Below are 18,078 nucleotides of genomic sequence, written 5' to 3'. Positions count from 1 at the left end.
GTGTGTGGTGTTGAATAACAGTTTTAGCTGCTGTATGCATTCAAAAGAAAAATACTTTTCTTGGCCAAGAAATTGGTACTAAAATATTTTATATTTTTGTTTGAAAAAGTGAATCTTGTGAAAACAGGTTCAGATTACTTTTCACCCCAAAATCAAAAGAAAGAAGAGAACAAACTTCCTGTTCCTTTAATGCTTCTTATTACTGTAATACAACGTTTTTTCCCCCCCATTTAAATCAGCACAAAAGGAAGTACAACACATACTATATCAGGATGTACAGTATAAATATCTTTATAATCAAATTTTATCTCTTTTTTTGTGTTACAGTAATGGGAGTATTTTAGCTTTGCTGAAAAAGTGCTCATTTGTCATGACAATGTCAAAAAATATACTTTTTTGTCTCTTTTTGATATTTCTAGAAACTAAAAATACATTTGACAGCTGTTTGCTACACAATTTTACGAACAGTGAAGCTTACCGATATGTAAAAGTGAGTGTGGCATAGTGGCCAAAACTCTGATTTGCTTATTTGGATGGACAAATTAACCCATTATTACACCCTTGATGAAGACACTTAAGGGGATAGTTCACCCAAATATGAACATTCGTCATTTACTCACCCTCATGTTTTTCCAAACCTGTATGAGTTTCTTTCATCTGTTGAACAAAGAATAACACTGTAAACATTTCCAACCTCCGCAACTCAAAGTTTTCTAGTGACTGGTCACATCTACATTTTTCAATTGGCCCAAGTGAAATTCTGTTTATTGATCAAATTAAATGTGCAGAATTTCACTTAGGCCAATTGAAAAATGTAGATGTGACCAGTCACTAGAACATTTTGAGTTGCGGAGGTTAGATTTTTTTTACAGTGAAGATATTTTAAAGAATAGTTGAGGGTAGCCATTGACTTCCATAGTAAAAAAAACACACACAAAAACATGGAAGTCAATGGCTACCGTACATTTTTTGATTACCAACATTCTTCAAAATATCTTCCGTGTTCAACAGAAGAAGAAAAAAACTTCATGAGGGTGAAGTAAAAGAACATGAGGGTGAGTAAGTGATGACAACATTTTCATTTTTTGGTTGAACTATCCCTTTAACCTCATGGAAGACTGAACCAGCAATAAGCAAACTGCTAGTCAAGTTGGATAAAAGTCTTAGCTAAATGACTACTAGCAGAACATGCTTAGTAAACCACCTCAGCATCAACATACCACATATTCAGCAGTTTTGATTGGTCTCTTCCTCCATCATCATCATCATCATCATCATGAGTGTCATCACCTGTGCTAAAGTGACACTTTGAACGTTCTGCTGAGTCAACAAACCGTGAGAGAAGCCACACAGAAACAGGCCTGCCGTGGTGTTAATGCAGCTGCTCAACACTGGAGCTTTGCCTTGTCCATGTGTAACACACACACACACACACACACGTTCAGAGCACGGATCATTTGCATGCTACGCAGCCTCTGATACGAGGCTTTGCATTCTACCTTTTTACCCCTAAAAAAGGGTTTCAAAACCTAAAGCGGTCGCTATAAGTGAGGACTGTCTGAAAATGGTAATCTGTGTAATTTTTAGGCCAACATTTGAGGGATTGCATCACACTTAAGTTGTATTTCAGAAATACCACAATTCTTGACAGCACACAGTTTTGAAAACCATATAGCTCCAGCTAATTGAAGATACATTATTTCGCTCTCAATTTTTTGTAGTCATAGATCTGATCCTAGATCAATTGTTTTCTCTAAATCAGTAACTTAATGTATGGAGTGTTGCATGAATATGAGGGTTATTTTCAGGTTATCCTCGCATGTCTCCAATGCAATTGTCCAGATCCTCTGGTGGTAGTGGGAAAACCCATGACTGAAACAGATGTTTCCCTCTTCTTGAATAATCTCCACCTCTTCTGTTGTTGCTTTTGAGACATAATAGGAAGCAGCAGGAGGAAATTACGGCTTGTTTTAATCCTAGTTGAAATGCATTCCCCTTGGGGCACTGGCACAACCTTGCACCTGTGATCTGGATGGTGGTTTGGGCCATTATTACAAAATATTAATGAAAAGCAAAGCTTTTAAAAGTCTCGAAATATTAAGTGTTGGTTTAGCAGCTGTAACGCTTTAACGTATTTTAGAATAACAGCGTCTTATTTTTCTCTGTCTTGACAGGCTGCACTTTACATTCATGGTTTGTTTTATTACTAGCTTCATAACCTGTTTGCACTTTACTCATCAAATTGTAGTTTTGGAGCTCTTGCACACATATAATTAAGGCGGCCTCCTGTCATGAAGCCGTTGAGAAGTTTTCTTTCTCTTTTGGAATAGCGAGAACATTTCCTTGAGTCTGCTATTTCTTCATCAGATGTTATGGGTCTACTCTTCTGAGACGTGCAGACACACCTCATCAGCAGCCCCAGGCTTTTTTTTCAAATTTTTCCGTTCTGATTTTTGGGGAAAATCTGCTTAATGGATTTAACCATGGCACATTGTGTTAAATGAAGTGACAGTAAATTACAATGACAAAGCACTCTGAAGTCATTAATTTTTTTTAATGAGATTTCTGGATATTACGTACCGTTCCGATACCTGGATCGAGTAACTTCACAGGAGATCAATCCAAATTCAATACTGTATGTTCTTTGGCTGATTCAATCAAGGTCCAAAAATGACAGAAAAACAACTAGCACTTTGACTCTTCAAAATCTTAATAAAGAGAACTTAAAAGTAATACATGTGAATTGAGCAGTTTAGTCCAAATTTCAGAGAAGGTGCGATCACGCATGCTCATCGGTTCTCAGTATGTCGAACATATCCGAAAGAAACAGTTCTCGGTTCTGTACTGGTGATTGAGAACCGCTCGACCTGTACTTTCGGTAGTGCGCGCATGCTCACTATCCACTGCTCGTGCTCATCACTTCTCTCAGCACAACATATCTCAGTTCAGTGAACTGTTGGAGTTACTAGAGTAACATATACTCTGGGATATTGTTTATTTTGAGTCAGAGGGACTGTGTCAGGCATGTCCAAAAGTGAGTAACTTAAGTAACTTGTGGATCAGCGCTGACGCAAGACGCGAACTGTTTTGAACGATTCAGTCCGATTTAGTGTACTGGTTCGACCGTCCCATTCTAGCATTTAATGCTGAGGAGGACTCTGGACTATGAAGGACACCGCCTGACTAGGTTGCAGTCTTGAAGCACATTTATTTAAAGACACCAGATTCAGATCATCAGCTTGTTTGGAGAAAACACAATGAACTGCACTGTGAATGTGTCAGATAAGCGAGACACTGATGTGCAGTGGATCCCCAAGACCAGGACTGAAAACCACTGCTCTACTACACTTAAAGAAGCAATATGTGAAGAAGAGCAGGGAATGTGCAGAACTTGGTGAATGACATGCATTCCAGTTTAAATTGGCATTCAGCATGTACGTATTAGCAGAGGACCTGCTCATCAGTGATTTTTACAGTGTTTTGCTCTCTTGCGAGTTTCAGGGCCTCGTCTCTGCTCTCCCCAGTGGCCGGCCCCACAGCTGCCGGGCCCCATCATTTGGCACGGAGATAAAAGCGTGTCTCGCACTCTGCTCTGTCCTCAGTGACACGGCCTGACCGCAGCGCAGTCATAGACGTGCCCATTAACTGCACCGCTAGCCCTGTGACGGCACGACTCCGCTGACACAACAGACTCCCCGAGACTGAGACGGAGCTGAGAAATCCGTCATGCACGCAGTCTGCACACCCACGGACTTCTATTACTGATTTATTAGCATGAGATTGCTTCCTCCGTCTCTAGAGATCATTTTGTTTTTATCTGACTTTAAAGGAAAACCAGGATTGGTTTCTTCAGGACATAAAAACATGGAATGTGTTTGGTTTGGATATGCATAGCCTTCCAGAGGCCACAGATCCAAGCCTTGGCAGCGGCAGACTGCCACAGCCTTTCTATAGAATGGCAGCGCTCTTTGAAACTTTTGTGATTTGATGCCATTTCAAAAATGCAGTCTTGTGTTTAAAGTTGAAGGCGTGGCAAAAACCGAATGTGAATTCTATTACTTTCCCCGCTGCATTTACGACTAGCTCTCACGAATGGCTTTTGGTGAAATTGGATGCTGCAGCTGTGCATTTGATCTAATATTCTGAAAGGTCTTAGCTTGAAAGCAAATTGAATCATTGCAAATTACTTTGGCATTTGCGTTAAAGTGGTTTGTAACAATGTGAGAGACTTCATTGAGGAGACAAGGATTGGGCCGGACTTTGAGTACGCTGTAGGAACACAGCGGTCTTTTACTTTTCCAGTTTAGGAGAATGACCAAACGTTGAACTTTTTACATTTGGTTGAAAAAGGCCAACGGTCACTTGATTTGTTTGTTTTAGCATTGGTTTGTCACCATGGAATGAGTTCGAACACTCTCCCACAAAAGCAGTTGGAACTTATTGTTTCCTGAGCTTAAGACTGTGGTGTTAAAACTAATCTTGTGCTCGACCTTTGCCCTCTGACTCCTGAGATCAACTCCAACTTACATTTACTGACCCTTTCAGGGGACGTCGCAGCCCTGTTCCGAACTTCTCTTCTACTGTGGATGAAATTACCCTAATCCTTCAAAACTTACAATATGAAAGCCAAGATGAAAGATTTCTCTTTTCCTCAATAATCTAGTGAATGGATTTTCTTTCCACATTCAGAGCCCTGTTTTATTTCTTGACACTTAACCTTTTGAGACTCTTGGGGCCGATTGCACCAGCTGTACGTAAGGTACTAGCTTAGCTGTGGTGGAAATGGGCTCACCAATATATTAATACAATAGTATTTAAATGGAAATGTAATTTTGCCAATTAAAGCTTTTCTCAATTTCTGTACAATATTGTACAGATAAAGACAAAAGTCATTATGTGTCTACAAATTACTTAAAACCAACTAGCTAAGTTCTACCTCCAGAAAACAAATGGTGGAACCAAATTAAGAAAAGAGCTGAGTTTGTTACAAACTAACTAATAGTTAGTAGTAGTCCTAGCATGAACTGTCTTTCCAGTTTAAATACGAACTTTAGCCTTTTCTCCAACTTTTTTTCAGAGGACTCTGATGCATGTGTTTAAAGGAAGAGCTCTGCGGGGTGTTTGAGTTGGCTGCATGCGTGACCACATGTGCCTCTGGCCCCATCTGCAACGATTATTTATTTACACGCTGTGATGCTTAACCCCGAGCAGGCAAGGGCATCCCAAACCTCAGCAGCAGCAGGACAGGGCGAACTCTGTACGTTCCCTGCTTCTCTTTAAACTTGACGCTAATCCATCCTCCGTACCTCCCTCAATCATACTCTGAGCCCTCTTGATTCTTCCCAGACGTCACTGTTGACATTCTCAAGGCTCCAGAGTCAAGAAAAATGAGCCGCTGCCTCCTAAAATTACTTTTTTGTAGTTGGCAAATTACAGAATAACACTAAATAGATGGGGGTTACGAGGTAGTGTCATCTAGGGGTGACACGAAAACACTAGGCTTAGGGTTATGTTAGTGCTGTAACATAAAGTAAAGTGCTGTCAAAATAAAGTGTAGACACAAAATTTTACTGACTGTCATCATTGCCACGACTTGCATTTCATTTGCAGCCATTTTAGTTGCAAGTAGTTTAGTATGGGCTTTTCGTTCTTGCATGCAAAGTTTAAGGCCTAAAATACTGGAAAGACAGATATAACAACACAGATAAAGACCGGCTTTATCTCTCACGGATGACCTGACTCTCTGTTATCAGTGCTTCATCAGGGTTCTTGAGAACAGGCTGACGTGGGTCCGTGTGGAGGGGTTTAAGTGTGTAAAAGGTCTGCCATCCCTCCAATTTCCACTGTCGGGCCAGTGCGAGCCAGGGCTTTAAACGGGCTGTGCCAGGCTAAAAGCCCCGAACCTGTAGCACCAAGCCCAAAATCTGCTGCGTTTCCACTGTCGGGCCAGAAGCTCTGCAGTGCTTCACTAAAACACACCCGTAACACGCCTCTCTGGAACAATATCACACAAACCCATCATTTCACCAACAAATGGAAGTTTTATCAGATAACTAATAAGAAAGAAATCACTGAAAACAGCGTGATCGCAAAACAAACATGATAAAAGTGACCGTTTGCTGGCATTTTTGTTGTTTACTTGAATATTTAAAACCCAAGCATCAATGTTTTACCACAGATTTACCACAGAGATACAATATAAAGTGATACATTGATCATAATGAATTATTTGTGTCAAAATTGAACATTAGCCACACATAAATAAAGTGGTTTACCGTTAGGTCTATTTCACAAAATAAAGAGGACACACTTACTTATTTAGTCGAGGCTGTTACATCACATTTAGAAAGAATGATATTTTCTATAAATATGCCACCAAAAATACGACCCGATGAACTTAAGCACTCTCTCCCAGTAGGCTACAATTATATTTTCAGTCAGAGAAACAGAGGAAGCTCCGGGAAAAAAGTTGCTTTATTTTATGATAGTCCGGTATAAAGAGATGAGACGTAGGCTACTGACAGCCTTTATGATTTGTCTGATTTCTTCAAGTGTTCATATTTACCATGTTTACTATGGTAATGGTTAGCGTGCATAGTCTTTTGCATCGCGTATAAACATGTCTACCTTATCCGGTCATCAAAACCCACATCGGATAACAAACAGAAGGCATTCAAACATGAAAGTGAGTTTTAAGGTAAATTATTTAAAAAGTATTAATGCTGATGTTAGCTGGTATATGGAATCATCCGGCGCTGCCGACTCCCGACTCAGGTAAATTCCGCCTTTGTTCGTAGCCACTCCTCTAGCCCGAGCTAGCCTGCTTTGGACCAAGGTATTCGGCGGGCCAGAAAACCCTGGCCGTTGGCCCCGAGGAAGCCCGATCAAGCACCGGAAGTGACATTGGAAATGCGACTGGTCCTGGCACGCACTAGCATGCCCGCTTTTGGCCCGACAGTGGAAACGCGGCTAATGAGAATCACTATGAGTTGTTCACCTTTGCCTCCTTTCACAGGCAATGTTTTGCCGGTAATGCTGCAGTGATCATCTCAGGGGAACTGCTGGGGATAGTTTAGAACAAATTTCTTATTACTTATCATGGCTCAGTTTCCTCTAGCTTTGTGTTTCATTTCCCCCCATTTTTTTCGTAGCTGCATATGAAATGTAGAGTATGAAGTTTAACTGACAGCCTGACACATCTCATAGTGCTCAGGGCTGGCTGATAGTTAAGATTTTTCAATCAAGGCAAGGCAAGGCAAGGCAAGGCAAGTTTATTTATATAGCACATTTCATACACAATGGTAATTCAAAGTGCTTTACATAGAAGAAATTAAAATAATCAAAAGAAATAAGAATAATTAAAACAGTTTAGAGTAAAAAAATAAAAATAAAATAAAATAAAATACAGTGCAAACAGTCGGACGAACAGTGGCACAGTGCTCATTCAGTATGCAATGTTAAACAGAAGTGTTTTGAGTCTGGATTTGAATGTGGCTACTGTAGGAGCACACCTGATCTCTTCTGGAAGCTGGTTCCAGCTGCGGCTGGCATAATAGCTAAAAGCGGACTCTCCATGCTTTGAGTGAACCCTTGGTATTTCTAGTTGATGTGATCCTAATGATCTCAGTGATCTGTTGGGTTTATATTCAGTGAGCATATCTGCAATGTATTGAGGTCCTAGGCCATTAAATGATTTATATACCAGTAATAATACTTTAAAATCAATCCTAAATGTGACTGGCAGCCAGTGTAAAGACCTGAGGACTGGTGTGATATGTTCATATTTTCTGGTTCTGCTCAGGATCCTGGCGGCAGCGTTCTGTACGAGCTGCAACTGTCTTATGGTCTTTTTGGGAAGGCCAGTGAGGAGTCCATTACAATAATCCACCCTGCTGGTGATGAAAGCATGCACAATTTTCTCTAAGTCTTGACTGGAAACAAAGCATCTAATTCTTGCAATATTTTTTAGATGATAGTATGCCGATTTAGTTATTGCTTTGACATGACTACTAAGTCTGACTCTAGAGACACACCAAGATTCCTGACTTGAAGAATCAGAGGATTCTTCATTTTGAAGTAAAAGCCATTGTTGCCAAGTAAATTGTAGATGTTAAAAAGTTCAATGCAGTAAAATACATGGTAAGAAATAATAATGTCTTGTTTTATTCCATGATCACTGTAAGTGATGCCACAAACGAAACGTTAAAACGATTAATTGAAATGTATGGTGATGGACATTGAAATATAGCTTTCCATGTCTGTATTTTTGATGTTGAGGTTTAATCCAGAGAGAGGTCACAGTGGCCATTTTGTGGCACAAGGGACTGCCATGGAGAAAGTTCAAGCCATAGATGATAATGATAAGTGCCGTGGCACATGTGCTAACCACTAGGAGCAAGAACAACAAAAATGTTTCTTGAGTGAGCTCACCAGGAGATCTTCTCACCCTCTGGATGGAGACCTGGAAGTGTTTTACTGGGGAAGACTGAACGCACACAATAGTCTAAGTGATCCTACTTTTTGGAACAATGGTCTAGGGAAGGAAGTGCAATAAGGGGCCTATCCCAAGTCCTTGAAAGCTTGGCTGCTTTCGATGGGGCCTGTGTCAACAGACCCCCCACCTAATCTCGCCAAGGGTCACACTTGCTTTTGCACCCTCTGTCCCCGCTCTAACAATCCCTTCGTCTGTGCGGGACACCCCCTCTTCCCTCCCCACCTCTGGTTTGGGATAGCACAAACCGGAAAAGTGGCTCACAAAGGGAAGTGTATTCTTCCATGAAGGAAACAACGTGTAAACAAAGAAGACCACCAAAGACATGGTAGGTGAACTGAAATGGGTTTGTCTTTGCCCGCTGGTGCAGAAGTGCACTGCGCCTCCCTGTCTCTCGTTGTGCACGGTTTCTATGTGCGCTTCACACGAGCTAGAAAGATGACCATAACAATGAACGTGGGTTGGAATTTGGTGTCATTACGTAACTTGAGACTGGTTAAGAGAAAGAGCTTGACGGTGAGAGGGATGATGCATTTGCCCTGATCGGTGTCTAAGATTTCTGTCTGTAGATGTGGAAAAGATCCCAGATGTTCACTGAAGTGCTGGAGGAAGTCTTGATGACAGGATATGGATTTTACCTTAAGTACATTCTAGGGCTACTATAGGAAGCCTAATTCCTTCTTCCTATGTTCTCATGCTTCCGGTGACATAATCAAGCAAGTGCTAAGAAAATGTGTGTACTATATGGCCAAACATATTTTGTAGTGTACTTGGTTTTTGCAGTTAGTTTTCTTGGTGAAGAATCTTGTCGCACTATTGTGTTAACACTGAAGGGCTCTGAAAGAATCTAGTTTTGTGAGCAAGACTCACAAAGAGTTTCCCAGCGATGATATGGTACAAAAATACAGAGGGGTAGCTGTCGCCAGCCTCATTTACACAGCCGATAAGAAGACCAGCAGAAGTGCATTTCTCCTTCTCCAAACATGTAATCTCCCAGCACTGCAAGCGTTCCATCGTCAGGTCAAGAGGACTAGATTGGAGCTGTGAACTTCCTGGAATCTGCCACCCCTGACTTTCTGTTGAAATTCTTCAGGCCTCAAACAATTTGAAACAGCCACAGATGCTAGGCAGTCAACCCCTTCCTTTTGACTGCTTTCTTTCTGTTTAATCAAGAAGTTTCTTAAGTATCCATTACCGAAGAGGAAGGTTGTCAGTCATTAAGCCATTGTTCAGTGGTCACGACTGCTCAGGGCGGGTTGGTGTGCAGGAAGGAGCCGGTGTATTGAAAATCAAACATCAAACATTTAGCTGAAGGATCAAAGCCACACTTGATGACAATGTGTAAGATACAGTAGCAGCTAGCAGTGCAACCTTAGGGAAAAGTAAGAATCTCCGAAAGCTTCTCCAAAACTGTTTTCCAATTCATTTTTTTGAGACAGTCCATCTACTGCACCTGCATGTTCTGGAATAAAATGCACAGACCTTTACCAAATAGGTCAGGGGCATCCAGTCCTGTTCCCGCTGGTTCAATTTCCTGCAGAATTTAGCTCCAAGATATCTGCCGGAAAGTTTCTACTGATCTTGAAGACTTTTCTTACAGCCACCATAGTGTTGTGTTGAACTTTTTGGTAACTCTCCATTTAAAGCTGCACAACTATGACAAAAAGGTGATTATTGTTATGTTCTGGTATGCAAGGTATGCAAAACTAGCAAACCATACTACGCGTAGATGCAAATTTGTTCATCAATAGTGGTTAACATCTCTAAGTTTCAATAGAAGTACACGTGTAGCGAAGCCCAACCCCTTTTTAAATGCAGTCAAACTAACCAAATAAACCAGAATCAGACATAAAATTGATAAATGTGCAACAAAGCCTGTGATATTTTAATATGGCAGCACAATATATCTGTGTGACTCCAGCCAGAGTAAAATCATGAGCCATGCTTTTCCTTTGGGTGTGTATGTTTACAGCTTGGCTCCAACACATTGTCAGTTATAGTAGTGAAAGGCGTTGGCTGTTCTTTTGTAGATGAACATATAATTGTGTACTTTTGATATAAGCAGTGGTTGTCTAAATTTAGTGCTTTCTTTTTTACAAAATACTTCACAAAAACAAGCAGAAACCTGAAGTCAGCATTGCAGTTCAAGAGCTAAATTCTCAATTGTGCCGAGTTGAGCAATAAAGGCCAAATGCATTCTTGTGGCGGAAAACCCTTTCGGCTTTATGCCTGCCACTTTTAGCATAAAAAAAATAAGTAGTTATTCTAAGCCTTACCAGTGTGGTAACCAAAGAGGAGGTGCTTTTTTCTTGCTCATAAACGACATTAAAAATAACTTGAACAAATGTTTAGCAGATGAACATTTTAGAAAGTGTTTTTTTTTTTTTTTAGCACGACCAGTGTTGTCCGGTTCACATACAAATGACTCTTTTTAGCAGGTTCTTAAAAAGTACTAAAATAATCGTTAATGGAATTGAAGAAAATTAACGATTCTGGTTCAGATTGTTTTCATTCTTTAAGGAAGAGCTGTTCACTTCAAAGCTTCTCATTATGTATGGAAGGTATAACTAGGTTTCATTCAACCATGTCAATTAACCGCTCCTGTGGATTGAGGTTATAGAGCTTGACTTCAAAGTGTTTTTTTGGTGTTTTGGTCACTCATGGCTGTGACAGCTTCATAATAAGGACGGGTGATGGATCATCACTGTGACACCAGATCGTGGGTGTATCCAGTGTCTGTGTTCTAGGTCCAATTTTATCCCAATGCCCCCTTGTCTTGAACTTTGACCTCACTGAACTGGGAATACAAACAGTCGATTCACCTTTAGGCGGATACTGTGGTTCCTGTGGTCTGGTTAAATTGTTCTGTCATTATGCGGGAAGGATTTGGTAGTACAAAATGAAAGCTGGTGTAAAACAGAACATGTAGATTGAATAATGAAACAAAATATAATAAAGGAGCATGGAACAGAATTCAGGCCACATTTCCAAGTGTAAATAAAGGCTGGGCGATAAATGATATCTCCATATATTTGTACCTTCTGACAATAATTAACATATCTGAAAATTATTTCAGTGTTTCAACAAACCAGCCATGCTGGGTAGCCAAGGAGATTAAAATTTCACTTTCAGAAGATGTTTTCAGAAGCTAAATAGTAAAAAATTAAATAAAATAAAACAGACATTCAGTGAACATTTTAAGGGATGTGGTGAATCAGGGCATATTGGTTTATGGTCTTCAGAAGAATTGGAGAAGAATTGTCTCCCTTAAGGGCCACCATTGCTGAAGATCAAAGACTCCAAGATCACTATTGAGTGGTCTCTTATTTTCCATTCTCCTGCCAGTTTAACGCCCCCTGAGCTGGCCAGTGAGGTCAGACAGAGGTCAGAGGTTAATGAAGTGCCCTTTGTTGTTCACAGGAAGAGGCAGTGTTATTTAGTGCTGTATCTCCTAAGTAAGCTAACAGGAATCTCCAGAGGTCCTCAGACCATCTCATCAGTCTGGATCCCAGACGCCCTCTGGGGCTCTAATGGGGAAGACCAATGTGAACTACCTACCTAGCAACTCGTTTTTAGCATGAAGTTATGAACCTGAGAGTTGAAGGTTCAGGAACACTATGAAGGAAACATAGCGTCCACTCATAATACATCTACTTTTTCTAGAGCAACCACTCTACACATTAGCAACTACATAGCAAGGCCTACAAACACTTCAAACCCTACGTAATGCTCTCTTAAAACTATCCAATTATTCTGACTTTTTTTAGTTACAGTAAAATTCAAGTGAATATCTCTGTTTCTGTATGTGGGACCTGATTGCTGATCCTGTGTATTGATGAGAGTCTATTAGAGATCACCACACATTACACAGCGTACCGTGAATGAAAGACAGCCTGTCAACACACAGCCCTCTCGTTTGCTTCATGTGGCATATCAGCCGTGAGTCTTTAGGATGTACTCAAGACCTAGAGACAAACGGACAACTCGAGAACTAGACCGATTCAATGGAGATTTACAGCCATGCTGGTGTGATGCAATTGGTGATAGTTGAAATACTAGCCAGACCAAATAGTAAAAATATAATTGGGCACCCTGCTTTCTAGTCATTAGTATGAGATCTAAACCACTATGACTTCCTTTACACTGTACACAACTCCAGGTTGTGTCTCATATGTGAGGTTTTGATGCAAATCTCAGCCCTAGCGTCTTGTTTTGCTTCAAAAGTATAACTTTCTTGATGTGAAGCTGACGTCTGTGTACTTTTATCTTGTGTTGTAGAGTTACTGGGCTCCACCAAGAGGCTGAACATCAACTATCAGGATCCAGACGGGTGAGTCATTGTTCTGTTGTGGGTGAATCTCATAAGGACGTGTCCTGGTCAAAACACAGGGATACTGAAGTGCAGAGTCAGTGAACACTTTCACAGCATTTTATTTTTTTTTTACTTTATATTTATCTCACAGCCTCACGTTCCCTGAGAGTGTCAGTGTGATCATGTTCATGCATGTTGACTTCCTGTGTGATGCATCATAATTAGTTTTGAAATCGACAGGGATAAGCTTTTGGGAAGTTGTTGAATCACATCAGCACACTTGTGGTACCGTCTTAAAGGGATAGTTCGGCCAAAAATGATATTAAACCCATGATTTACTCACCCTCAATCCGTTCGAGATGCATATGTATCATTTTTCAGACGAACACATTTTCAGTTATTTTAGAAAATGTCTTAGATCTTTCAGTGGTTATAATGTCAAGTTATGGGGTCCAACTCCTTCAAGTCCCAAAAATGTGCATGCATCCTTCACAAAAGTAACGGCAACGGTCAACGTGCGTTCACGGGAGATGGTTGCCGGCGTATGACGTAGCGTAGGAAGCGTCGTGACGTAGAACGAACGCGACAGCGCAGCCAGAGGGCAGAGCAAAACAATTAAAGCGATTTAAAAAACGTGTATTTAAAAGAAAATGTCGGAGGATTTTGATATTAGAGAAGAGGATATTGAGTTCTACGTTCTATGTCACGATGCTCCCTACGCTACGTCCTACGCCGGCAACCATCTCCCGTGAACGCGTGTTGACCGTTGCCGGAAGCCAGTTATTTTCATTTATAAAGTTTTAAATATGTATTTTTTTTACGCCCAAACCGCACGGATTACCCTCAGAAGCCCTTCGTTTATCCCCCTGGAGCTGGATGGATTACTTTTGTGAAGGATGCATGCACATTTTTGGGACTTGAAGGAGTTGGACCCCATAACTTGACATTATAACCACTGAAAAGATCTAAGAAATTTTCTAAAATAACTGAAAATGTGTTCGTCTGAAAAATGATTGACATATGTATCTCGAACGGCTTGAGGGTGAGTAAATCATGGGTTTAATATAATTTTTGGCCGAACTATCCCTTTAAGCTAAAATGCTGTAAATGTCCTCTCTCCACACACCTCGGTTTGTTCTCTGACAGACCACTGAGTAATAACTCGGCCGTGTCTTCATCCATCTTTGCTGAAATTATCATGTTTGGCCAACTTCATATACACACACTAAGTGCACTATGAGCTATTAGCCTGTGTTTATAAGACTAGATCCCTTTACCTGTGGTTCGTCTTAAACTGACCAAGTATCATTGCTCCCACAGTCCATTAAAACATGCTATGTCAACAGTGTCTTTGAGATAAGATGGGCCTCTCTCAGGGCTGTAAAACGGTACATTGACCTCATATATTTAAGTCGAGACTTTGGTGACATTTAGGTGCTTGTTTTTGGCCCCCACCTCTCTGTCGTAAAGAAGAGAAAGGGGGGTGGGCCAGTCGAGGGGTCAGAGATGGCCACTCGTGGATAAGGACCGTAACGAATTAGATAGGAGTGTTTACAAAGCACCGAACAGCCATTATTGAGGCCGGATGGGAAAGGCAAAAGGAAAACAGGGAATGATGGATGGAGATTTATGGGAGTTGTTGAGTGCTGATCTATGCTTTCTTGTGTAGCTGGTGTGAACAAATCTGCCACTATATGACATTTTAATTGGATAACCAGAAATATTCAAGATAAACTTTTTGGACTAGACTGGCTGACGTCTCAGGTCTTTAAAGCGGTCCACTCTTAGTTTGAACAAGATGCATCAGTCACGTTGCTTTATTTTGTTCGGTTAAGTTGCCATGGTATCTACTGACCGGCTTTTGTTATGTAACATCTCTATCCAATGGAAACTTACTGACAGAAGAGGAAAACAGGAAAAAGGTTGAAAGGATGTAGTTTAACTCACTCAGAGTGTGTGTAACACAGTCATGCAGAGACCTGTATCACTTATTAATGGGAATAAAGTACATGGACTCACCCATGTGTAGGCAGAGGAATCTGAATCTTACGAAATCTGCAACATATGAGTTTGAGTTTATTTGACATAAAAAGTAGCAAGATAACATTGTTACAACTTCTTTGTGAAGGATAACACAATAATGTTGTATTAACTTATTTCCATTGTGGTCCTTGCTTTTTTTTTAAACGAGACATTTGTATGATAAACCATGCATAAAAAAATAAAAGAAAACATCACAAAAAAATACACATGTACATATCTATTACGCCATCCTATCTAAAAACAATCTCTTCACACTTATATTAAAAATGCGGGTCATACTACTCTTCAAAATCCAAAATATAAATATTTTTATGTATTACTTTATTAATATATTTATACATTAGAATTTTTTGCTGTGTGACAATTTATTACAATTATACAGAGCCTTGCACATGACATGCGGTTAAGGTTAAAAATATGTATATTGTGGTCATGAATGAACAAATAGTTCCTACAACTTGTTAATATGTCAGCACGTTTTACTACTAATTCATTCCCTTGTTGTTTGAAGTAAATCACGCACACAATATAATAATTTGTTTCATTGTTTTAGTTCAACCAAAACGGGTGAACGAATTAGTACAACGTGGCCATTATTTACTAAAACGAGAGAACGAATTATTAAAGGCACAGTATGTAAGTTTCGCTGCTAAATATTGCTCATTCAAAACAATAACAAAGACGTAGCTTGATGACTGCATGAATGAGTGTGGAATCATGGGAGTGTCGACTTCACCTCCCCAGCCGATGGAAAGCAATCCGACGGGACTCATGTCCCGCAGAAATCATGTTCATGGATACGCGAATGTATTCAAGTTTTATTAACGCTACTGTGGTGTGAAGCAGGACGGGAGCGAGAGCCTGGGACATTTTACATTGCTGTTTTTATTATGCTTGTATGCCGCAGTCGCCCGCTGACTTTCGTTTCGTTTTGATGTTTATGTTTATTTTACGAAAAAGTTACAGTTAAAGTTACGATTAACGTTTGCCTCATTCATCCCTGAACTTGAACTTTATTACAGTTATGTTTGATCACTTAAATTCACATTATTTTATTTGAATGAAACAGCTACAAGTGCTGAATTGCTACTCATACAGGTCACTTTATTTTTACGGATTAAAATACATTTGAGTGTGTTGAAAGTTATAACTTCACTCCGTGCGTTTGCTCTGTGACTGGCGTGAGACACATGTTGCAGCTCCAGTAATCTAGATCAATATAAGAATATTATATTAATAAAACATGGATTACATGTGCTGCTAAACGGCATGCAACTCATTTTAAGATGTATTGTAAGGTTGATAAAACGCTGCATTACTGTTAATACAAATAAAGCTCTTTCTGATGTCCTATGTTAGCCACTTGACAAAAATAGTGTCGTCTCCGATGCATGACACGAGCATGTTACTCGCAGTAAATCAAGAAAACGAGAGTTTCAAACAATAAGACTAACCGTGTTGAGATGTAGAACAATGATTAGTTTTTTGTTTATAAAAATATCCAAACCCTTCCTCATCTGTCTAATAAAACTTAATGTTTTAAAGAGTTGCTGGTGTTTCCATGGTTTCTACAGAAGTAAACCAGAAATCGAGTGTAGCGCGGATATGACGTCATTGACAGGCGACGCAATGACACGGTCCGTTACACTGGTTAAAATTGCTGATTTCTCTGGAATTAAACATTGTTGGAAACATTTGGGATAAAGTAAGTACACCACAACAAAATACAGTATATAACATTGTTCTAGTGGTTTTTGGATGTTTTAATACAAAATTCTTACATATTGTGCCTTTAATTTGTGGCCACGATATGAATATTTTTGTCTGCATATCATGTGCAGGGCTCCATATAATTAACATAAAATCACATTTCTCACCAAATTTTCAAGGCTGTAATGAGTAAAAATAAGTCAATATTTTAAAATATATGTAATATAAAATAATATCCACAATATTGTAAAAGGTGTTACAGTTTGTTATGTATTTATATTATGCCAATAAAAAACTGTATTTTTAATAATACAGTAATTAGAATGAGATAATGGAAATCACAACTGAGGATAAGAAAAAAAAAAAAAGGTAATTGTGGCAATGAGAATTTTTGGTCAGAATGTGCTTAGTTATTATTAAAAAAAATCTTAAAAGTGATAAAATAGTCTACATTTACTCTGTGCTATACTATTTTGTTTGGATTTTGGACCTGAACATGCATTCGCCAGATACACCCATCTAAACTATGTTGGAGTTGCAACACTGTTGGGAAAGCCCTTGTTTCTGCATGCCACCTAATGATGACCTCAGCGTGCATCATAAACTGTACTTTTGATTGTGAAAGTTTTTAATAGTTATGCATGCCGAGGTCTGTTAGTAAAAGTGAAAAAAAAATTAAATGCTTGGTTTGGGGGGTGGTGGTGGTGGTGGTGGTGGTGGGGGGGGGGGGGGGGGGGTTCCAGCAAATAATAGTGGTGTAGCACTGAAGGTTTTGCTTGTCTGTGAGACAAATTAGTATTTGAGCCGCCTTTGACTTTCTGGGGAACTGTTGGGATTTGTATGGGGGGCGTTTCCATGGCAAACGTCCTGGAATGTGTGTGAATGAAAGGCCAGGCCGGTGTGAGAGGGACTCTTTGGAGCCCTGTCCTTTGTCCACCCAGGGCCGCGCTGCCAGGACGCATCAAATCCGTCCTGACATCCCGCGAAATGAAGGCGAAAGTGGACAGGGCTTGTAACACAAGACCCTCGCTGAGTTCTGGGAACTTTTCCGAATTGTGTGTTTGTGGGTAAATCAACAACTGCTCAATATCGCTGCGGGCAGTCATCGGACTGTCTGACCCGCTCTTGGTATTTCCTGGTGTGAAGGCGAAATGCAGCCAAATCTTGTAACTGACGAAGAACATGGCAGAACACGATTCCAATTAATCGAACAAGTTTCATTGTATGTTTGAAACATTTTAAGTAGTAAGTATATTGGCATTTAATTGTTGCTGAATGCGTTTACAGTGTTCAGAAAAAGCTTTAGGGTGTACCTGTACTAACATATTCCCTTAAATGTTTATTGTGGGCAAGGCTTACCATTAAGGATGCCCCAAGGCTAGATGACAGTACTCACACTTGATGAAAGTACTCACACTTGCCAGTGCTGCATTGTCACTAAATTTTCTTTGTTTGTTTTTATAACATTAGTTTTTCTGTCATGTATCCAAAATTGTTGCTAATTCTGCTCATTTAAATACAA

The 18,078-nt window shown here is 39.9% G+C and overlaps 1 protein-coding gene across 4 annotated transcripts in view; it reads left to right on the top strand.

The window, feature by feature from the left end:
- LOC307005162 (caskin-2-like) overlaps positions 1-18,078 on the top strand; it is an 88,786-nt gene that overhangs the window by 19,382 nt on the left and 51,326 nt on the right. For all 4 annotated transcript variants that reach the window (XM_079625043.1, XM_079625042.1, XM_079625041.1 and 1 more), the window contains exon 3: positions 12,770-12,821. In XM_079625043.1, the coding sequence (XP_079481169.1) occupies positions 12,770-12,821 (52 nt within the window). The remainder of the gene's footprint in view (positions 1-12,769; positions 12,822-18,078) is intronic.

Source organism: Phoxinus phoxinus (genome assembly GCF_949152265.1).
Source record: "Phoxinus phoxinus genome assembly, chromosome: 1".
Classification (NCBI taxonomy): Eukaryota; Metazoa; Chordata; class Actinopteri; order Cypriniformes; family Leuciscidae; genus Phoxinus; species Phoxinus phoxinus.
This window is presented reverse-complemented; position numbering and strand designations above follow the sequence as displayed.